At 43.1% G+C, this 23,176-nt stretch overlaps 2 protein-coding genes across 2 annotated transcripts; both read left to right on the top strand.

Moving 5' to 3' along the window:
* Nucleotides 1–3,560: 3,560 nt before the first annotated feature.
* On the top strand, nucleotides 3,561–6,584 carry LOC106590538 (lipocalin). Its single transcript, XM_045710673.2, has 6 exons — nucleotides 3,561–3,721; nucleotides 3,959–4,098; nucleotides 4,276–4,355; nucleotides 4,504–4,617; nucleotides 6,163–6,264; nucleotides 6,382–6,584. Exons 1-6 carry the CDS (start codon nucleotides 3,632–3,634, stop codon nucleotides 6,399–6,401), a joined length of 546 nt encoding a protein of 181 aa, XP_045566629.1. The 5' UTR covers nucleotides 3,561–3,631; the 3' UTR covers nucleotides 6,402–6,584.
* A 12,630-nt stretch (nucleotides 6,585–19,214) lies between these two features.
* LOC106590529 (lipocalin) lies at nucleotides 19,215–21,626 on the top strand. Its single transcript, XM_014181632.3, has 6 exons — nucleotides 19,215–19,377; nucleotides 19,779–19,918; nucleotides 20,091–20,170; nucleotides 20,302–20,415; nucleotides 21,160–21,261; nucleotides 21,379–21,626. Exons 1-6 carry the CDS (start codon nucleotides 19,288–19,290, stop codon nucleotides 21,396–21,398), a joined length of 546 nt encoding a protein of 181 aa, XP_014037107.1. The 5' UTR covers nucleotides 19,215–19,287; the 3' UTR covers nucleotides 21,399–21,626.
* Nucleotides 21,627–23,176: the final 1,550 nt, after the last annotated feature.

Here is a 23,176-nt window from a genome sequence, read left to right as displayed (position 1 = left end):
TGGTGTGTGTGTGTGTGTTTTCCTATACATTTTCTACAATATATTCACTATGAACAAATCATTTCTATAAAGGGGGTGGGAGTGGATTCACCCCAAACCCCAGCGTTACATGACCTATGTAAACCCATGTTCTGTCCTGCACAGTGTTAAATGTCGTGACTGACAGAGGAATGTTACAACTCACATGTTGCAGCCCTGAAGGGTATGGGGTTAACATGAGGACTATGCTTTACCTCACTCTGAGGATACTGTGTGTATATGTGTTGGTGCATTCATGTGTGCGTGTGTGTGTGTCTTCATGCTTACATGTGGATTTCAGGGTGGAGGTTGTTCAGACCAGGAATCAGACTTGTCTAAATAGATAAGTCCTATCATTGTTGGAGGAGAAGGAGGAGGAGAGGAGAGAGAAGGAAGAGAAGAGGAGTGAAGTGGGGAGAGAGAAGGAGAGGAGAGGAGAGAGAAGGAGGAGGAGAGGAGAGGAGAGAGAAAGAGAGGAGGGGGAAGGAGAGAGGAGAGAGGGGGGGGGCGATTTTTACATGCTATAAGCTTCAGCACTTGGTGGTCCCGTTCTGTGAGCGTATGGCCTACCACTTTGCGGCTCAGCAGTTGTTGCTTCTAAACGTTTCCACTTCACAATAACAGCACTTACAGTTGAAGCGGCAGCTCTAGCAGGACTGAGTTGTTGGAAAGGTGTCCTCCTATGACGGTGCCATGTTGAAAATCACTGAGCTTTTCAGTAAGGCCATTTCACCGCTAATGTTTGTCTTTGGAGATTGCATATGTTTGGGTGCTCGATTGTATACACCTGTCAGCAACGGGTGTGGCCGAAATAGCGAATCCACTCATTTGAAGGGGTGTCCACATACTTTTGTATATATTGTGTATTTAGATGCTATTTATAAAAGTTTTATAAAAATGAAACGTCAAATAGCCTAACAATGAGGAAAAAAGGAGTCGGTTTGAGGATCAATCCAGCCACTATTGTTGAACGCTGGTTTTATGTGGCTAATAGCTTAAATAAATGGGATGCATTATTCACGGTAAATTAATTTAAATCAAATCTAACTTAAGAGACTTCTCTGGTCTCCTGAAGTCCTCCTGTCATGTGTGCAAATGTTTTTACCATGGCCTGTAGGTCCAGGTTGCAGGCCCAACTGTTTCTATACTGAGTATTGCCAACCCAGACAGTCTTTCCTGAGACATTGTGCATTTTAGTCCGATGTCCATTGCGCTGCCCAGTTTCCCTGATGTTGCTACAGCAATCAATGTTTTTTTACCATCCCTGTAACTGTAGCTTCTGCAGAGATCGTTTTCTTAACTAAAACTCATAAAGAACTATCTAAGAGGCATTAGGCTCTCGGTCTGATATTCGCTTTTGAACACCTGAATAAGCTCCACTCATTGTACTGGTGCCATCGTAGCCTTGACCACAGCATTTGTTCACCGATATGCCCTTATACGTTCACTCAAAAGGATGTCAAGTCCTGAGGCACTTTTTCAGTCATGTTCCTGAAACAAACACTTTGCTTCCTACTACATCTGGAAATGTAAACGATTTATGAATGACTTTAGGGAGGGTTACTGTCAAAATGATTTACTGAATTTAAAAAATCACATCCATGACAGGAGCATGGGCCCCCAGAGCTCGTGGGCCTCGCGCCTTGCTGGTGCTGCGGGTGTGTCCAGTACGTCAATGCATGTCATCAGTATACAATTTCAGAACTTCGTCCAACCGTTGGTAGCTATGAGACCTTATCAACGGCTGTGCATCGTGGAGCTAAAATGTGTCTACTTTAGAATGGATTCACAATATATAGGCTACAACCATATGAATATAGACGATAGACTTCTTATACAGTAGGCTGAGTAGCGGTGACATGTAGACGGATTCTCTGGGTTGTATTGGGATGCGCTGCAGAGCTGCATCTGTAGAGGGAGGAATGAGAGAGATGCAGATCGGTGGAAAAGGCACCGGTCAGGCACCGAGGTAAAATGTATTTTATACTGAGATAAAAGTAGTTTTATACGGAATATTCCGTGGATATTGATTTTTCTCTCATAACTAGCTATTGAACCAATCATGCCATGACTATGAAAATGGTATATTCTGAATCGGGGGGATGCAGAACGATCCACACCTTTTTTTGGTTGTTGATTTTGATCTTCTCCATCCACCCCTGATTAAGAATATACCATTTTTATAGTCATGGCACACTTTGTTAAAGATCTAATGACGATTGAAATACGAAATCTTACTTTTTTTAATGTAGGCCTATATATAAAAAAAAGTGTGTGGATTGTAAAAAAAATGTTTTTAAATATCCACCGAATATCCAATATAAAATGTATTTTACATCTGTTTATGGCGCCTTCATGTAGTCAAATAACTTTCCTCCCCAAAAACAATGTAACGACCCTGGGTTTATAAGCGCGGATATCGACTCGGCGGGGTGAGCATGCTTTTGCGGCACAGTCGATAGCGCGCTGGATTTCGGGCTAGAAGGTCGAGGGTTCGAGACCTGCTCCCTGCTGTTTCATTACAATAATGTTTACTCCGTCTTGCAGGGCATGTGGAAAGGTACTTGCATAACAAACACGCAGCCGAAATTCTATAGGCTATAGAAACAGATGTGCGTGTAATTGTATTTTCTATATTTTCTATGACACATTAAATTGGTTGAATTTATTTTGTGTGTGTGTGTGTGTGTGTGTTTTCCTATCAATTGTCTACAATGGAGAGGAGAGGAGCAGGAGAGAGAAGGAGAGGAGGAAGAGTAGAGAGAAGGAGAAGATAGGAGAGAGAAGGAGAGGATAGTAGAGAGAAGGAGAGGAGAGAGAAGGAGAGGAGAGAGGAGGAAGAGGAGAGAGAAGGAGAGGATAGTAGAGAGAAGGAGAGGAGAGAGAAGGAGAGGAGAGAGGAGGAAGAGGAGAGAGAATGAGAGGAGAGAGGAGGAAGAGGAGAGAGAAGGAGAGGATAGTAGAGAGAAGGAGAGGAGAGAGAAGGAGAGGAGAGAGGAGGAAGAGGAGAGAGAAGGAGAGGAGAGAGGAGGAAGAGGAGAGAGAAGGAGAGGATAGTAGAGAGAAGGAGAGGAGAGAGAAGGAGAGGAGAGAGGAGGAAGAGGAGAGAGAAGGAGAGGAGAGAGGAGGAGAGGAGGAGAAGGAGAGGATGTAGAGAGAAGGAGAGGAGAGAGAAGGAGAGGAGAGAGGAGGAAGAGGAGAGAGAAGGAGAGGAGAGAGGAGGAAGAGGAGAGAGAAGGAGAGGATAGTAGAGAGAAGGAGAGGAGAGAGAAGGAGAGGAGAGAGAAGGAGAGGAAAGAGAAGGAGAGGAGACAGAATGAGGAGGAGGAGGAGACGAGAGTGAAGGTGAGCAGAGGATAGGAGAGAGGATAGGAGAGAGGGAGGGCAAATCATTCTGCTTACATTGTTGACTCCCCCCTCCTCCCCCTCCTAAGGGTGAGATTTAGGGGAGTAGAGAAGAGAGGGAGGAGTAGAGAGGAGGGGGAGGAGAGGGGGGAGGAGAAGAGAAGAATGTTGGAGGATATAAGGACACCCAGTCAGCTCCCACCTTACTCATTTTCCTCCTCACACACACCCCGGAGAGTCGAGCTGTCACACACACCGATCTGTAACCATGAGGCTGAGCATAATGGGAGTTCTGCTGTGCACTACGCTGGTCGCATGTGTCGACGTCATGCCTCAGAAAGACTTCAACCTGGAGAAGGTGAGAGGAGAGAGACACTGAGAGAACTGATAAAACAACAAAAAGAGAGCAGGCAAAGAGTTGAGAGAAGAGTGCTGTTCAGTACAAGTGCAGAGAGAGAAGAGATTCTGGGGTTGAGGGTCAGAGTAGAGAGAGGACAGTGGATCATCTGCCATGACTATTGAATCATTATGCATTGTGAGAATGAATGAATAGTGGCTCTTCTTTTTCTTCGAACTATATTCTCTCTCTCCCCAGATGGCTGGTAAGTGGTGGGCCGTGGGCTTTGCCACCAACGCCCAGTGGTTTGTGAAACGTAAGGGTGGTATGAAGATGGGAACTTCCATAATGCTGCCCACTGCCGGAGGAGACCTGGACATCAGCAGCGCCATGCGCAAGTGAATTTCGTGTGTGTGTGTGTGTGTGTGTGTGTGTGTGTGTGTGTGTGTGTGTGTGTGTGTGTGTGTGTGTGTGTGTGTGTGTGTGTGTGTGTGTGTGTGTGTGTGTGTGTGTGTGTGTGTGTGTGTGTGTCCATTTCACTCATACTGACGCTGCTCTTTCTCTCTTTCTCTCAGGGCTGATGGCTCTTGCTGGAGGATGACCGAACTGGCCAAGAAGACTGACATCCCAGGCCGCTTCACCTTCACCAGCCAGCGTGAGTTCACACACACACACACACACACACACACACACACACACACACACACACACACACACACACACACACACACACACACACACACACACACACACACACACACACACAGTTAACATAACTACATATGTCTTTCTCCCTCTCTCAGGTTGGAACAATGAAAATGACATGCGTGTGGTAGCTGTCCAGTATGATGACTTTGCTCTGATCCACACCATCAAGACCAAACACGGAGTAACTGACGTGCACAACAAACTCTTCAGTAAGTCTGTCTGGCTGTCTGCATGTCTGAAATTAATTCAGACCTTTAGATTCTCATGTTTTCTGTCATTCATCACAGTTTCACTTTGGTCTCTGGTTTTAGCATGGTCATGTTACAGGTTGGTTGTGTTAACCTGGTTGTGTTAACCTGGTAGCGTTGTGTTAACCTGGTTGTGTTAACCTGGTTGTGTTCTGTTAACCTGGTAGTGTTCTGTTAACCTGGTAGTGTTCTGTTAACCTGGTTGTGTTGTGTTAACCTGGTTGTGCTGTGTTAACCTGGTTGTGCTGTGTTAACCTGGTAGTTTTGTGTTTACCTGGTTGTGTTGTGTTAACCTGTTTGTGTTAACATGGTTCTGTTGTGCTAACCTGGTAGTGTTGTGTTAACCTGGTTGTGCTGTGTTAACCTGGTAGTGTTGTGTTAACCTGGTAGTGTTCTGTTAACCTGGTAGTGTTGTGTTACCTGGTTGTGTTAACCTGGTTGTGTTAACATGGTTCTGTTGTGCTAACCTGGTAGTGTTGTGTTAACCTGGTTGTGCTGTGTTAACCTGGTTGTGCTGTGTTAACCTGGTTGTGTTGTGTCAACCTGGTTGTGTTGTGTCAACCTGGTTGTGTTGTGTCAACCTGGTTGTGTTGTGTTAACCTGGTAGTGTTGTGTTAACCTGGTAGTGTTGTGCGAACCTGGTAGTGTTGTGTTAACCTGGTTGTGTTAACCTGGTTGTGTTCTGTTAACCTGGTTGTGTTAACCTGGTAGTGTTCTGTTTACCTGGTTGTGCTGTGTTAACCTGGTTGTGTTCTGTTTACCTGGTTGTGCTGTGTTAACCTGTTTGTGTTAACATGGTTCTGTTGTGCTAACCTGGTAGTGTTGTGTTAACCTGGTTGTGCTGTGTTAACCTGGTAGTGTTGTGTTAACCTGGTAGTGTTGTGTTAACCTGGTTGTGTTAACATGGTTCTGTTGTGCTAACCTGGTAGTGTTGTGTTAACCTGGTTGTGCTGTGTTAACCTGGTTGTGTTGTGTCAACCTGGTTGTGTTGTGTCAACCTGGTTGTGTTGTGTTAACCTGGTAGTGTTGTGTTAACCTGGTAGTGTTGTGCGAACCTGGTAGTGTTGTGCTAACCTGGTTGTGTTCAACTGTTTTTGTTGTGTTAACCTGGTCATGTTATGTTAACCTGGCTGTGTTAACCTGGTCGTGTTGTGTTAACTTGGTTGGGTTAACCTGGTTGTGTGTGTTCACCTGGTCATGTTGTGTTAACCTGGCTGTGTTAACCTGGTCGTGTTGTGTTAACTTGGTTGGGTTAACCTGGTTGTGTGTGTTAACCTGGTTGTGTGTGTTAACCTGGTCATGTTGTGTTAACCTGGCTGTGTTAACCTGGTTGTGTTGTGTTAACCTGGTTGTGTGTGTTAACCTGGTCATGTTGTGTTAACCTGGCTGTGTTAACCTGGTTGTGTTGTGTTAACCTGGTTGTGTTGTGTTAACCTGGTTGTGTGTGTTAACCTGGTCATGTTGTGTTAACCTGGCTGTGTTAACCTGGTCGTGTTGTGGTTATAGGTCGCACTCCAGAGGTGAGCGCAGATCTCCTGAAGAAGTTCATGCAGTTCTCTCTGGATACAGGAATCCTCTCTGGGAACATTGTTATCCTGCCCAAGAACGGTACGAGAACAAACACACATACACAGATGTGCAATATTATTATGGCGATCAGATACATATGAATGTGCTTCACTGGTAGAAATCATCTCACTCTTTTCTCCCTCCTCTCCATTGCAGGTGAATGTGCCGAGGCATAAATGTTCATTCATCCCATTCTCCCTCTGCTACTCTTCCACTGTCATCTGTCTCCATTTCACATCAAACACTCTTTTCCTGGAAGACTGAAGACTGCATATATTGAGGGATTTATACCACAAATTTGAATTATTTTCCGCCAATTCAATATGAACAAAATAATAAAAGATGATTAAAAAAACATATTTCTCAAGTTGATTACAGTCTTTTATAGGGGGAAAAACCGAAGTCATTTTTTCATGGCTCATGGATTTAAAAATAACCATAGCTTCAGGTACATCTAAAAATAACAAAGTTAATGTGTTTACCTAACTAATTCCTCCGTTGTCGTTCTTCTGCTTAGAGCAATTCATAACTGAGACAAGAAACACAAATAATATTCTACAGTATAAGCTTTAAGTGTTCTGTTCCACCATTACAGACAGAGGCTCTAAGTGTTCTGTTCCACCATTATAGACAGAGGCTCTAAGTGTTCTGTTCCACCCTTATAGACAGAGGCTCTAAGTGTTCTGTTCCACCCTTATAGAAAGAGGCTTTAAGTGTTCTGTTCCACCATTAGACAGAGGCTCTAAGTGTTCTGTTCCACCCTTATAGACAGAGGCTCTAAGTGTTCTGTTCCACCCTTATAGACAGGCTCTAAGTGTTCTGTTCCACCCTTATAGACAGAGACTCTTAGTGTTCTGTTCCACCCTTATAGACAGAGGCTCTAAGTGTTCTGTTCCACCATTATAGACAGAGGCTCTAAGTGTTCTGTTCCACCATTATAGAAAGAGGCTCTAAGTGTTCTGTTCCACCATTATAGACAGAGGCTCTAAGTGTTCTGTTCCACCATTACAGACAGAGGCTCTAAGTGTTCTGTTCCACCATTACAGGCAGAGGCTCTAAGTGTTCTGTTCCACCATTACAGGCAGAGGCTCTAAGTGTTCTGTTCCACCATTATAGACAGAGGCTCTAAGTGTTCTGTTCCACGCTTATAGACAGGCTCTAAATGTTCTGTTCCACCCTTATAGACAGATGCTCTTAGTGTTCTGTTCCACCCTTATAGACAGGCTCTAAGTGTTCTGTTCCACCCTTATAGACAGAGACTCTTAGTGTTCTGTTCCACCCTTATAGACAGGCTCTACGTGTTCTGTTCCACCATCACAGAGGCTCTAAGTGTTCTGTTCCACCATCACAGAGGCTCTAAGTGTTCTGTTCCACCATCACAGAAGCTCTAAGTGTTCTGTTCCAGCCTTATAGACAGGCTCTAAGTGTTCTGTTCCACCATTATAGACAGAGGCTCTAAGTGTTTTGTTCCACTGTTATAGACAGGCTCTAAGTGTTCTGTTCCACCCTTATAGACAGAGGCTCTAAGTGTTCTGTTCCAGCCTTATAGACAGAGGCTCTAAGTGTTCTGTTCCACTGTTATAGACAGAGGCTCTAAGTGTTCTGTTCCAGCCTTATAGACAGGCTCTAAGTGTTCTGTTCCACTGTTATAGACAGAGGCTCTAAGTGTTCTGTTCCAGCCTTATAGATAGGCTCAAAGTGTTCTGTTCCACCATTATAGACAGAGGCTCTAAGTGTTCTGTTCCAGCCTTATAGACAGAGGCTCTAAGTGTTCTGTTCCACTGTTATAGACAGGCTCTAAGTGTTCTGTTCCAGCCTTATAGACAGAGGCTCTAAGTGTTCTGTTCCACTGTTATAGACAGAGGCTCTAAGTGTTCTGTTCCAGCCTTATAGACAGGCTCTAAGTGTTCTGTTCCACCCTTATAGACAGAGGCTCTTAATGTTCTGTTCCACTGTTATAGACAGGCTCTAAGTGTTCTGTTCCACTGTTATAGACAGAGGCTCTAAGTGTTCTGTTCCAGCCGTATAAGCAGAGGCTCTAACTGTTCTGTTCCACCTTCATAGACAGAGGCTTTAAGTGTTATGTTCCATCCTTATAGTCAGAAGATCTAAGTGTTCTGTTCCACCCTTACAGGCAGAGGCTCTAAGTGTTCTGTTCCACCCTTTTAGACAGAGACTCTTAGTGTTCTGTTCCACCCTTATAGACAGGCTCTAAGTGTTCTGTTCCACCCTTATAGACAGAGGCTCTAAGTGTTCTGTTCCACATTATAGACAGAGGCTCTAAGTGTTCTGTTCCACCATTATAGACAGAGGCTCTAAGTGTTCTGTTCCACCCTTATAGGCAAAGGCTCTAATTGCTTTGTTCCACCATCACAGAGGCTCTAAGTGTTCTGTTCCACCATTATAGACAGAGGCTCTAAGTGTTCTGTTCCACCATTATAGACAGAGGCTCTAAGTGTTCTGTTCCACGGTTATAGGCAGAGGCTCTAAGATTTCTTTTCCACGTTATAGACAGAGGCTCCAACTGTTCCTTTCCACCCTTATAGACAGAGGCTCTAATTGTTGTTTTCCACCATTATAGACAGACTCTCTAAGTCACGTGTCAAACTCATTCCATTGAGTGCCAAGTGTCTACTGTTTTCACCCCTACCTTGTACTTGATTGATGAATTAAGATCGCTGATTAGTAAGGAACTCCCCTCACCTGGTTGTCTAGGTCTTAATTGAAAAGGAAAAACCAGCAGACACTAGGCCCTCCATGGGATGAGTTTTACACTCCGGCTCTAAGTGTTCTGTTTCACGGCTATAGACAGTCCTTCTCCATGTTAAAGTCATGTGAGGTGAATACAGGTTAGAATGCTATACTATGGCCTCCCGAGTGGCGCAGCGGTCTAAGGCACATGCACGCTGACTTCTGTCTCCAGTTGTACATTGTTTCCTCTGACACATTGGTGTGTCAGGCTTCCGGGTTAAGCAAGCGGTGTGTCAAGAAGCAGTGCGGCTTGGCAGGGTCGTGTTTCGGAGGACGTATGGCTCTCGACCTTCGCCTCTCCCAAGCCCGTATGGGAGTTGCAACGATGGGCCAAGAATGTAACTACAAATTGGGGAGAAAAGGGGGGGATAAAAAGTTAAATAAAAAAACATTTAAGAATGCTGTGCTACTATACAGTATAGCTTTGCATTATCTAAACCCTCCCCTAACCCGGGTGACGCTGGGCCAATTATGCGCCACATCATGGCCTATTTGGTTGTCATTTTCTGATGTCAAGCATAACAGTTCACCAAGCTATACACGGTGCTGCCATGCGGCCGTTTTTAGACTGCTGGCTGGTGGACATAATGTGATTACTTGTTCAGTACTTAATGTTCGAAATTCAAACATTTCAGATTGTAAAATACATTTTCAATGCAACAACATACTAATCAGCATACCAATCAGCTACCGATATATTTTTTTATAATATACAACTGTCTTGTACAGGCTACCTTAAAATTAACAAATTACCTTGACTAACCTTTACCCCCGCACATTAACTCAGTGCCGGTACCCCCTGTACATAGCCTCGTTATTGTTATATAATTTTCTTGTGTTACTTTTGATTACATTTTTTTACTTTGTTTATTTAGTAAATATTTTCTTAACTCTACTTCTTGAACTGCATTGTTGGTTAAGGGCTTGTAAGTAAGCATTTCACGGTAAGGTCTACACCTGTTGTATTCAGCGCATGTGACAAATACAATTTGATTCAATTTGATTGAACCTGTACGACATGAGCCGTCCTTGCGCTCTTTACTAGCTTGAATAGAAGGTTGTTGTGCATAAAACCAGTCTATTAATGCCAAATAATACAGTCAGTCCACCTTCAAAACAAAAGCTTACTAGGGGTTGTTTCATTATGCAGTGCAGTCTCTTTATCTATAGGCTTATAACTTATTTAGCCTTGGACAAAATTCCTCCTCCACCAAACTTTACAGTTGGTACTCTGCATTCGGGAAAGTAGCATTCTCCTGGCATCCGCCAAACCCAGTTCCCACTACTCCAGACTCCAATGGCATCGATCTTTACATCACTCCAGCCGATGCTTGGCATTGCGCATAGTGATCTTAGGCTTGTGTGCGGCTGCTCAGCCATAGAAACCCATTTCATGAAGCTCCCGACGAACAGTTCTTGTGCTGACGTTGCTTCCAGAGGCAATTTGGAACTCGGTAGTGAGCGTTGAAATCAAATCAAATGTTATATGTCACATGCGCCGAATACAACAGGTGTACCTTACAGTGAAATGCTTACTTACAAGCCCTTAACCGACAATGCAGTTTTAATAAAAAATAAGTAAATAGTAAAATAGAAATAGAAATATAACAAATAATTAAGGAGCAACAATAAAATAACAGTAGCGAGGCAATATACAGGGGGTTCCGGTACAGAGTCAATGTGCGGGGGCACCGGTTAGTCGAGGTAATTGAGGTAATATGTACAGTTGAAGTCAGAAGTTTACATACATTTAGGTTGGAATCATTAAAACTCGTTTTTCAACCACTCCACAAATTTCTTGTTAAAACTAGTATGGGCTATGTGGGACACGCGTCCCACCCGCGGTACAACCAATGAAATAGCAGGGCGGCAAATTGAAAACAACAAAAATCTCAGAATTCAAATTTCTCAAACATACAAGTATTATACACCATTTTAAAGATAAGATTCTCCTAAATCTAACCACAGTGTCTGATTTCAAAAAAGCTTTACGGCGAAAGCAAAACATTAGATTATGTTAGGACATCACCTTGACAAGAAAAACCACACAGCCATTTTCCAAGCAAGGACAGGCGTCACAAAAAACAGAAATACAGCTAAAATGAATCACTAACCTTTGATGATCTTCATCAGATGACACTCCCAGGACTCAATGTTACAAAATACATGTATGTTTTGTTCAAATAAAGTTCATATTTATATCCATAAACCCCATTTTACATTGGCGCGTGATGTTCAGAAAATGTATTCCCACCAAAACTTCCGGTGAATGAGCACATCAATTTACAAAAATACTCATCATAAACATTGATAAACTTTACAACAGTTATTGAAAGAATTATAGATATACTACTCCTTAATGCAACCGCTGAGTCAGATTTTAAAATAGCTTTTCGGCGAAAGCACATTTTTCAATATTCTGAGTACAGAGCTCAGCCATCAAAGCAAGCTATACACTTACCCGCCAAGTTCTGGAGTCAACTAAACTCAGAATTAGTGTTATAAATCTTCCCTTACCTTTGCTGATCTTCATCGGAATGCACTCCCAGGACTCCCACTTCCACAAGAAATGTTATTGTTGTTCGAAATACTCCATATTTATGTCCAAATAGCTACATTTTGTTCGCACGTTCAGGTCACTAATCCAAAGGCATAACGCGAGAGCGCAGAACCAGAGACGAAAAGTCAAATAGTTCCATTACCGTTCATAGAAACATGTCAAACGATGTTTACAATCAACCCTTGGGGTCTTTTTAACATAAAACGTTGATAATATTCCAACCGGACAATAGCGTATTCATTACAGAGGAAAAAGAAGGAGAGGCGCGCCAATGTGCCCGCGCAGTAAACAACTCACTGGTCCCAGGCAGTCCACTGATTGACTGAGCTCCTATTCTCTGCCCAGTAACAGTAGACGGATGAAACAAGTTTCTAAAGGCTGTTGACAGCCAATGGAAGCCTAAGGAAGTGCAAAATGACCCCTCAGACACTGTAGTTTGAATAGGGATTAGATAGAAGAACTACAAGTCACCTCCTGGTTGGATTTATTCTCAGGTTTTTGCCTGCCATATGAGTTCTATTATACTCACAGACATCATTCAAACAGTTTTAGAAACTTCAGAGTGTTTTCTATCCAAATCAACTAATAATATGCATATCCTACCTTCCGAGCCCGAGTAGTAGGCAGTTTAATTTGGGCCAACATTAATCCGAATTTCCGAATACTGCCCCCTGTCACTAAAAAGTTAACAAACTATATTTTGGGCAAGTCAGTTAGGACATCTACTTTGGGCATGACACAAGTCAATGTTCCAACAATTGTTAACAGACAAATTATTTCACTTATAATTCACTGTATCACAATTCCAGTGGGTCAGAAGTTTACATACACTAAGTTGACTGTGCTTTTAAACAGCTTGGAAAATTCCAGCAAATGGCTTTAGAAGCTTCTGATAGGTCACTTGACATAATTTGAGTCAATTGGAGGTGTACCTGTGGATGTATTTCAATGCCTACCTTCAAACTCAGTGCTCAGAAGAAAATGTAGACCTCCACAAGTCTGATTCATCCTTGGAAGCAATTTTCAAACACCTGAAGGTACCACGTTCATCTGTACAAACAATAGTACGCAAGTATAAACACCATGGGACCACGCAGCCGTCATACCGCTCAGGAAGGAGACGTGTTCTGTCTCCTAGAGATGAACGTACTTTGGTGTGAAAAGTGCAAATCAGTCCCAGAACAACAGCAAAGGACCTTGTGAAGATGCTGGAGGAAACAGGTACAAAGTATCTATATCCACACTAAAATGAGTCATGTATCGACATAACCTGAAAGGCCGCTCAGCAAGGAAGAAGCCACTGCTCCAAAACCGCCATAAAAAAGCCAGACTACGGTTTGCAACTGCACATTGGGACAAAGATTGTACTTTTGGGGTAAATGTCCTCTGGTCTGATGAAACAAAAATAGAACTATTTGGCCATAATGACCATCGTTATATTTGGAGGAAAACGGGGGACGCTTGCAAGCCGAAGAACACCATCCCAACCGTGAAGCACGGAGGTGGCAGCATCATGTTGTGGGGGTGCTTTGCTGCAGGAGAGACAAGGTGCACTTCACAAAATCGATGGCATCATGAGATAGGAAAGTGATGTAGATATATTGAAGCAACATCTCAAGACATCAGTCAGGAAGTTAAAGCTTGGTCGCAAAAAGGTCTTCCAAATGGACAATAACCCCAAGCATACTTCCAAAGTTGTGGCGAAATGGCTTAAGGACAACAAAGTCAAGGTATTGGAGTGGCCATCACAAAGCCCTGACCTCAAGCCCATAGAAAATTTGCGGGCAGAACTGAAAAAGCGTGTACGAGCAAGGAGGCCTACAAACCTGACTCAGTTACACCAGCTCTGTCAGGAGGAATGGGCCAGAATTCACCCAACTTATTGTGGGAAGCTTGTGGAAGGCTACCCGAAACATTTGACCCAAGTTAAACAATTTAAAGGCAATGCTACCAAATACTAATTGAATGTATGTAAACTTCTGACCCACTAGGAATGTGATGAAAGAAATAAAAGCTATAAATCATTCTCTCCACTATTATTCTGACATTTCACATTCTTAAAATAAAGCGGTGATCCAAACTGACCTAATACAGTGACTCTTTACTAGGATTAATTGTCAGGAATTGTGAAAAACTGAGTTTAAATGTATTTGGCTAAGGTGTATGTAAACTTCCGACTTCAACTGTACATGTAGTTAGAGGTAAAGTGACTATGCATGGATAATAAACAGAGAGTAGCAGCAGCATAAAAATGGGGGTGGGGACAATGCAAATAGTCCAGGTAGCCATTTGATTAGCTGTTCAGGAGTCTTATGGCTTGGGGGTAGAAGCTGTTAAGAAGCCTTTTTGACATAGATTTGGCGCTCCGGTACCACTTGCCATGCAGTATCAGAGAGAACAGTCTATGACTTGGGTGGCTGAAGTCCTTAGCAATTTTTTGGTTCTTCCTCTGACCGCCTGGTTTAGAGGCCCTGGACGGCAGGAAGGTTGGCCCCAGTGATGTACTGGGCTGTACACACTACCCATTGTAGTGCCTTGCGGTTGGAGGATGTGCAGTTGCCATACCAGTCCACAATCATCTCCTTTGTCTTGATCACGTTGAGGGAGAGGTTGTTATCCTGGCACCACACTGCCAGGTCTCTGACCTCCTCCCTATAGTCTGTCTTATCGTTGTCAGTGATCAGGCCTACCACTGTTGTGTCGTCTGCAAACGTAATGATGGTGTTGGAATCCTGCTTGGCCATGCAGTCAGGGGTGAACAGGGAGTACAGGAGGGGACTGAGCACACACCCCTGAGGGGCCCCTGTGTTGAGGATCAGAGTGGCAGATGTGTTGTTACCTACCCTTACCACCTGGGGCGGCCCGTCAGGAAGTCCAGGATCCAGTTGCAGAGGAAGGTGTTTAGTCTCAGGTCCTTAGTTGAACACTGAGTTGTAGTGAATGAATAGCATTCTCACGTAGGTGTTCCTTTTGTCCAGGTGGGAAAGGGCAGTGTGGAGTGCAATAGAGATTGCATCATCTGTGGATCTGTGAGGGCGGTATGCAAATTGGAGTGGGTCTAGGGTTACTGGGATAATGGTGTGGATGTGAGCCATGACCAGCCTTTCAAAGCACTTCATGGCGACAGATGTGAGTGCTATGGGTCTGTAGTCATTTAGGCAGGTTGCCTTGGTGTTCTTGTGAACATGGACTATGGTGGTCTGCTTAAATATGTTGGTATTACAGACTCAGTCAGGGACAGGTTAAAAATGTCAGTAAAGACACTCGCCGGATGGTCAGCGCATCCTTGGAGTACACATTCTGGTAATCCGTCTGGCCCCGCGGCCTTGTGAATGTTGACCTGTTTAAAGGTCTTATTCACATCGGCTACGGAGAGCGCGATCACACTGTCATCCGGAACAGCTGATGCTCTCATGCATGCTTCAGTGTTGCTTACCTCGAAGCGAGCATATAAGTTATTTATCTCGTCTGGTAGGCTCGTGTTAATGGACAGCTCGCAGCGGTGCTTCCCTTTGTAGTCCGCAATAGTTTGCAAGCCCTGCCACATCAGACGAGCGTTGGAGCCGGTGTAGTACGATTCAATCTTAGTCCTGTCTTTACGCTTTGCCTGTTTGATGGTTCATTGGAGGGCATAGCGGGATTTCTTATAAGCGTCCGGGTTAGAGTCCCGCTCCTTGAAAGCGGTAACTCTACTCTTTAGCTTGCAACAGAGGACAAACAATTTTGACATGCTATGCGCTTCAGCTCTCTGTATTCCCATTCTGTTAGGTTGTGTGGCCTACCACTTCATGACTGAGCAGTTGTTGCTCCTAAACTTTTCCACTTCACAATAACAGCACTTACAGTTGACCGGGGCAGATGTAGCAACCCAGAAATTTGATGAACTGACTTGTTGGAAAGGTGCCATCCTATGACGGTGCCACTTTGAAAGTCACTGAGCTCTTCAGGAAAGCCATTCTACTGCCAATGTTTCTCTATGGTGCTCAATTTTATACACCTGTCAGCAACGGGTGTGGCTGAAATAGCAAATCCACTCATTTGAAGGGATGTCCACATACTTTTGTATATATAGTGTATTTAGATGCTATTTATAAACGTTTTATAAAAATGACACGTCAAATAGCCTAACAATGAGGAAAAAAGGAGTCGGTTTGAGGATCAATCCAGCCACTATTGTTGAACGCTGGTTTTATCTGGCTAATAGCTTAAATAAATGGGATGCATTATTCACGGTAAATTCATTTCAATCAAATCCAACTTAAGAGACTTCTCTGGTCTCCTGAAGTCCTCCTGTCATGTGTGCAAATGTTTTTACCATGGCCTGTAGGTCCAGGTTGCAGGCCCAACTGTTTCTATACTGAGTATTGCCAACCCAGACAGTCTTTCCTGAGACATTGTGCATTGCACACAATTTAAACTTAGTCTTGAATGATGCATAACGAGATATGCCACTAATAAGGGATTTTTGATATTTGCAACCACGCAACTCAAATACCGCTTTACCAGAATGAAGTAAATCGCAAACCGCTTTTTTGTTAAGACGTCAAGAACTGTTTTCTGCAGAAGACGATCATCTGTTTGCATCTGCCAATATATTGGCTGTATAGTACCCAGACGACCTGTCCCCAGAGCTTCCTATACAGTTCGTCTCTTTCCGTAACTTGTTGAGGAGGCAATTAAGGCGAATGAGAGGCTCAATTAAATATGTTGCAGAACTGTAGTATTTGAAGCCCTCCTTCCTTCTGCCCAGTTTCCCTGATGTTGCTACAGTAATCAATGTGTTTTTACCATCCCTGTAACTGTAGCTTCTGCAGAGATCGTTTTCTTAACTAAAACTCATAAAGAACTATCTAAGAGGCATTAGGCTCTCGGTCTGATATTCGCTTTTGAACACCTGAATAAGCTCCACTCATTGTACTGGTGCCATCGTAGCCTTGACCACAGCATTTGTTCAGCGATATGCCCTTATACGTTCACTCAAAAGGATGTCAAGTCCTGAGGCACTTTTTCAGTCATGTTCCTGAAACAAACACTTTGCTTCCTACTACATCTGGAAATGTAAACGATTTATGAATGACTTTAGGGAGGGTTACTGTCAAAATGATTTACTGAATTTAAAAAATCAAATCCATGACAGGAGCATGGGCCCCCAGAGCTCGTGGGCCTCGCGCCTTGCTGGTGCTGCGGGTGTGTCCAGTACGTCAATGCATGTCATCAGTATACAATTTCAGAACTTCGTCCAACCGTTGGTAGCTATGAGACCTTATCAACGGCTGTGCATCGTGGAGCTAAAATGTGTCTACTTTAGAATGGATTCACAATATATAGGCTACAACCATATGAATATAGACGATAGACTTCTTATACAGTAGGCTGAGTAGCGGTGACATGTAGACGGATTCTCTGGGTTGTATTGGGATGCGCTGCAGAGCTGCATCTGTAGAGGGAGGAATGAGAGAGATGCAGATCGGTGGAAAAGGCACCGGTCAGGCACCGAGGTAAAATGTATTTTATACTGAGATAAAAGTAGTTTTATACGGAATATTCCGTGGATATTGATTTTTCTCTCATAACTAGCTATTGAACCAATCATGCCATGACTATGAAAATGGTATATTCTGAATCGGGGGGATGCAGAACGATCCACACCTTTTTTTGGTTGTTGATTTTGATCTTCTCCATCCACCCCTGATTAAGAATATACCATTTTTATAGTCATGGCACACTTTGTTAAAGATCTAATGACGATTGAAATACGAAATCTTACTTTTTTTTAATGTAGGCCTATATATAAAAAAGGTGTGGATTGTAAAACTTTATTTTTTAAATATCCACCGAATATTCAATATGTTGAAAGGTACTTGCAGGGTGTTGAAAGGTACTTGCGTAACAATCAGTTATATAAATTGCATAAACAAGTTTATCTAACTGTTACCTAATTTTGAACACGCAGCCCAAATTCGATATGCTATAGAAACATTTGCATGTAATTATATTGTTGTTTCTCATTGTTTTTTCTCCAAGTTTATTTAGTTCGTATAGTTAGAGTCTTCGTTTCTGTGGTCGTTCTGAGCTTGTTTCATCTCTTCTACACAGCCAATATGTTGAGGAAGATTCAAAGGGCGACCGAGCCCGAGTTCTGACTGCTCAGAAACATATGACACATTAAAATGACTGAATTTATTTTGTGTGTGTGTGCGTTTTCCTATAAATTGTCTACAATGTCGTCACTATGGTCACAACATTTCTACAACGCTCATCTCCCAGATGTAGTCTGGAGGGGTCCGTTTTTTAATTATATTTTTTTATACAACTGTGTTATGATTCTGCAAACCAGTAGCCCCACCCTAAACATCCCAGAGAGAGTGTGTGTGTTTATGTGTGTGTATTATGTAACAGACTCCCTGCCTACAAGACTCTGCCTGCCTCCATCAGAAAAAAAAGAGAGTTCAGGGAAGTTATGTATCCTCAAAGTTATGTACATTCAGAGTTATATAACCAACAGGCGTTATGTACCATTCAGAGTTATATAACCAACAGGCGTTATGTACCATTCAGAGTTATATAACCAACAGGCATTATGTACCATTCAGAGTTATATAACCAACAGGCGTTATGTACCATTCAGAGTTATATAACATCCAGGAGTTATGTACCATTCAGAGTTATATAACATCCAGGAGTTATGTACCATTCAGAGTTATATAACATCCAGGAGTTATGTACCATTCAGAGTTATATAACCTCCAGGAGTTATGTACCATTCAGAGTTATATGTCCTCCAGGAGTTATGTAACATTCAGAGTTATATGTCCTCCGGGAGTTATGTAACATTCAGAGTTATATGTCCTCCAGGAGTTATGTAACATTCAGAGTTATATGTTCTCCAGGAGTTATGTACCATTCAGAGTTATATGTTCTCCAGGAGATTATGTAACCTTCAGACCTCAAAGTAATGTATCCTTCAGGAATAATTCACCCCAAACCCCAGCGTTACATGACCTATGTAAACCCATGTTCTGTCCTGCACAGTGTTAAATGTCGTGACTGACAGAGGAATGTTACAACTCACATGTTGCAGCCCTGAAGGGTATGGGGTTAACATGAGGACTATGCTTTACCTCACTCTGAGGATACTGTGTGTATATGTGTTGGTGCATTCATGTGTGCGTGTGTGTGTGTCTTCATGCTTACATGTGGATTTCAGGGTGGAGGTTGTTCAGACCAGGAATCAGACTTGTCTAAATAGATAAGTCCTATCATTGTTGGGGGAGAAGGAGGAGGAGAGGAAAGAGAAGGAGAAAAGGAGCATAGAGGAGAGAGAAGGGGAGGAGAGGAGAGAGAAGGGGAGGAGAGGAGAGAGGAGAGGAGAGAGAAGGAGAGAAGAGGAGAGAGAAGGAGAGAAGAGTAGAGAGGAGAGGTGGGGAGGGAAAGGAGAGGAGAGAGGAGAGGAGGAGAGAGAAGGGGAGGAGAGGAGAGAGAAGGGGGGGAGAGGAGAGAGAAGGGGAGGACAGCAGCAAATCATTCTGCTTACATTGTTGACTTCTCCCCCACCTCCTCGTGCAGTTGTGTAAGGGTGAGATTTACATCTTTGAGGGATGGAGAGGGCTGGGACTAACTGGAAGCAAAAGGGGAGGAGAAGAGAAGAATGTTGGAGGATATAAGGACACCCAGTCAGCTCCCACCTTACTCATTTTCCTCCTCACACACACCCCGGAGAGTCGAGCTGTCACACACACCGATCTGTAACCATGAGGCTGAGCATAATGGGAGTTCTGCTGTGCGCTACGCTGGTCGCCTGTGTTGACGTCATGCCTCAGAAAGACTTCAACCTGGAGAAGGTGAGAGAGAGAGACACTGAGAGAACTGATAAAACAACAAAAGAGAGCAGGCAAAGAGTTGAGAGAAGAGTGCTGTTCAGTACAAGTGCAGAGAGAGAAGAGATTCTGGGGTTGAGGGTCAGAGTAGAGAGAGGACAGTGGATCATCTGCCATGACTATTGAATCATTTACATTTACATTTTTGTCATTTAGCAGACGCTCTTATCCAGAGCGACTTACAGTAGTGAATACATACATTTCACACATTTCATTTTCATTTCTTGCATTTTTTTATTTTTTTGTACTGGCCCCCCGTGGGAATCGAACCCACAACCCTGGCGTTGCACACATCAATTTGCATTGTGAGAATGAATGAATAGTGGCTCTTCCTTTTCTTCGAACTATATTCTCTCTCTCCCCAGATGGCTGGTAAGTGGTGGGTCGTGGGATTTGCCACCAACGCCCAGTGGTTTGTGAAACGTAAGGGTGGTATGAAGATGGGCACTTCCATGTTGCTGCCCACTGCCGGAGGAGACCTGGAAATCAGCTGTGCCAACCAGAAGTGAGTTTGTGTGTGTGTGTGTGTGTGTGTGTGTGTGTGTGTGTGTGTGTGTGTGTGTGTGTGTGTGTGTGTGTGTGTGTGTGTGTGTGTGTGTGTGTGTGTGTGTGTGTGTGTGTGTGTGTGTGTGTCCATTTCACTCATACTGACGCTGCTCTTTCTCTCTTTCTCTCAGCGCTGATGGCTCTTGCTGGAGGATGACCGAACTGGCCAAGAAGACTGACATCCCAGGCCGCTTCACCTTCACCAGCCAGCGTGAGTTCACACACACACACACACACACACACACACACACACACACACACACACACACACACACACACACACACACACACACACACACACACACACACACAGTTAACTACATGTCTTTCTCCCTCTCTCAGGTTGGAACAATGAAAATGACATGCGTGTGGTAGCTGTCCAGTATGATGACTTTGCTCTGATCCACACCATCAAGACCAAACACGGAGTAACTGACGTGCTCAACAAACTCTACAGTAAGTCTGTCTGGCTGTCTGCATGTCTGAAATTAATTCAGACCTTTAGATTCTCATGTTTTCTGTCATTCATCACAGTTTCACTTTGGTCTCTGGTTTTAGCATGGTCATGTTACAGGTTGTGTTGTGTTAACCTGGTTGTGTTGTGTTAACCTGGTAGTGTTCTGTTAACCTGGTAGTGTTCTGTTAACCTGGTAGTGTTCTGTTAACCTGGTAGTGTTGTGTTAACCTGGTAGTGTTGTGTTAACCTGGTTGTGTTGTGTTAACCTGGTTGTGTTCTGTTAACCTGGTTGTGCTGTGTTAACCTGGTTGTGTTCTGTTAACCTGGTTGTGTTAACCTGGTTGTGTTAACCTGGTTGTGTTATGGTAATCTGGTTGTGGTAATCTGGTTGTGGTAACCTCGTAGTCTTGTGTTAACCTGGTTGTGTTGTGTTATCCTGGTAGTGTTGATGTTAACTTGGTTCTGTTGTGTTTACCGGGTTGTGTTGTGTTAACCTGGTTGTGTGTGTTAACCTGGTTGTACTGTGTTAACCCAGTTGTGTTGTGTTAACATGGTAGTGTTGTGTTGACCTGGCCGCGTTGTGTTAATTAACTTGGTTGTGTTAACCTGGTTGTGTGTGTTAACTTCGTTGTGTTAACCTGGTCGTGTTGTGTTAACTTGGTTGGGTTAACCTGGTTGTGTGTGTTAACCTGGTCATGTTGTGTTAACCTGGCTGTGTTAACCTGGCTGTGTTGTGGTTATAGGTCGCACTCCAGAGGTGAGCGCAGATCTCCAGAAGAAGTTTATGCAGTTCTCTCTGGATACAGGAATCCTCTCTGGGAACATTGTTATCCTGCCCAAGAACGGTACGACAACACACACACATACACAGATGTGCAATATTATTATGGCGATCAAATACATATGAATGTGCTTCACTGGTAGAAATCATCTCACTCTTTTCTCCCTCCTCTCTATTGCAGGTGAATGTGCCGAGGCATAAATGTTCATTCATCCCATTCTCCCTCTGCTACTCTTCCACTGTCATCTGTCTCCATTTCACATCAAAACTCTTTTCCTGAAAGACTGAAGACTGCAAACCCCCGCCACCCCCTCCCCTGGCAGAACAAACCCCTTCACCTTTAATCCCCACTATTCCTATAAACCACTATACACAAGTTTTTTTTACTGCAGATTTTTCTTGTTGAAATAAATCATCTTTAAAAACATACACATGATCCCTACTGTCACGTTGGTCGGTGTCTGGTTGTGTTAACCGGGTTGTGTTGACCTGGATGTGTTAACCTGGTTATGTTAAACTTCTTATGGCTTGAATCCCGTTAGCGAGATCGATATGACGACAGCCAGTGAAAGTGCAGGGCGGCAAATTCAAAACAACAAAAATCTCATAATTACAATTCCTCAAACATACAAGTATTATACACCATTTTAAAGCTTTACTTCTTGTTAATCCAGCCACCGTTTCTGATTTCAAAAAGGCTTTACGGCGAAAGCAAACCATATGATTATGTTAGGTCAGCGCCTACACACAAAAAAACAGCCATTTTCCAGCCAAAGAGATGAGTCACAAAAAGCAGAAATAGAGAGAAAATTTATCACTAACCTTTGATGATCTTCATCAGATGACACTCATATGACTTCATGTTACACAATACATGTATGTTTTGTTCGATAAAGTTCATATTTATATCCAAAAAGCTCAGTTTACATTGGGGCGTTATGTTCAGTAATCTTTTGCCTCCAAAACATCCAGTGATTTTGCAGAGAGCCACATCAATTTACAGAAATACTCATCATAAATGTTCATGAAAATACAAGTGTTATACATGGAACTTTAGATAAACTTCTCTTTAATGCAACCGCTGTGTCAGATTTCAAAAAAGCTTTACCGAAAAAGCAATAAGCTGAGTACGGCGCTCAGACACAAAAACATGCCATACAATATATCCGTCATGTTGGAGTCAACAATAGTCAGAAATAGCATTATAAATATTCACTTACCTTTGATGATCTTCATCAGAATGCACTCCCAGGAATCCCAGTTCCACAATAAATGTTTGTTTTGTTCGATAAAGTTCATCCTTTATGTCCAAATACCTCCTTTTTGTTTGCGCCTTCAGTTCACAAATCCAAATTCAGGACGCGCAGGTCAGACTCAAAAATGTCCATTACAGCTCATAGAAACATGTCAAACGATGTATAGAATCAATCTTTAGGATGTTTTTATCGTAAATCCTCAATAAAGTTTCAACCGGAGAAATCCTTTGCCTTCAGAAATGCAATGGAACTGAGCTACCTCTCACGTGAGCGCGCATGCCTGAGGCTCATGCCCTGCTGGCAGTGTTCTGACTCCAGTAGCTCTTATTCATCCCCACTTTACAGTAGAAGCCTCAAACAAGGTTCTAAAGACTGTTGACATCTAGTGGAAGCCTTAGGAAGTGCAAAATGACCACACAGACACTGTAGTTTGGATAGGGAATTAATTGAAATACTAGACCACTTCCTGTTTGGATTTTTTCTCAGGTTTTTGCCTGCCATATGAGTTCTGTTATACTCACAGACATCATTCAAACAGTTTTAGAAACTTCAGAGTGTTGTCTATCCAAATCTACTAATAATATGCATATCCTACGTTCCGAGCCCGAGTAGTAGGCAGTTATAATATGCATATCTTAGTTTCTGGGAGTGAGTTGCAGGCAGTTTACTCTGGGCACGTCAGTCATCCAAGCTACTCAATACTGCCACCATCCATAAGAAGTT

The sequence above is a fragment of the Salmo salar genome, chromosome 29 (assembly GCF_965601325.2).
Source record: "Salmo salar chromosome 29, fSalSal1, whole genome shotgun sequence".
Taxonomy (NCBI): Eukaryota; Metazoa; Chordata; class Actinopteri; order Salmoniformes; family Salmonidae; genus Salmo; species Salmo salar.
This window is presented reverse-complemented; position numbering and strand designations above follow the sequence as displayed.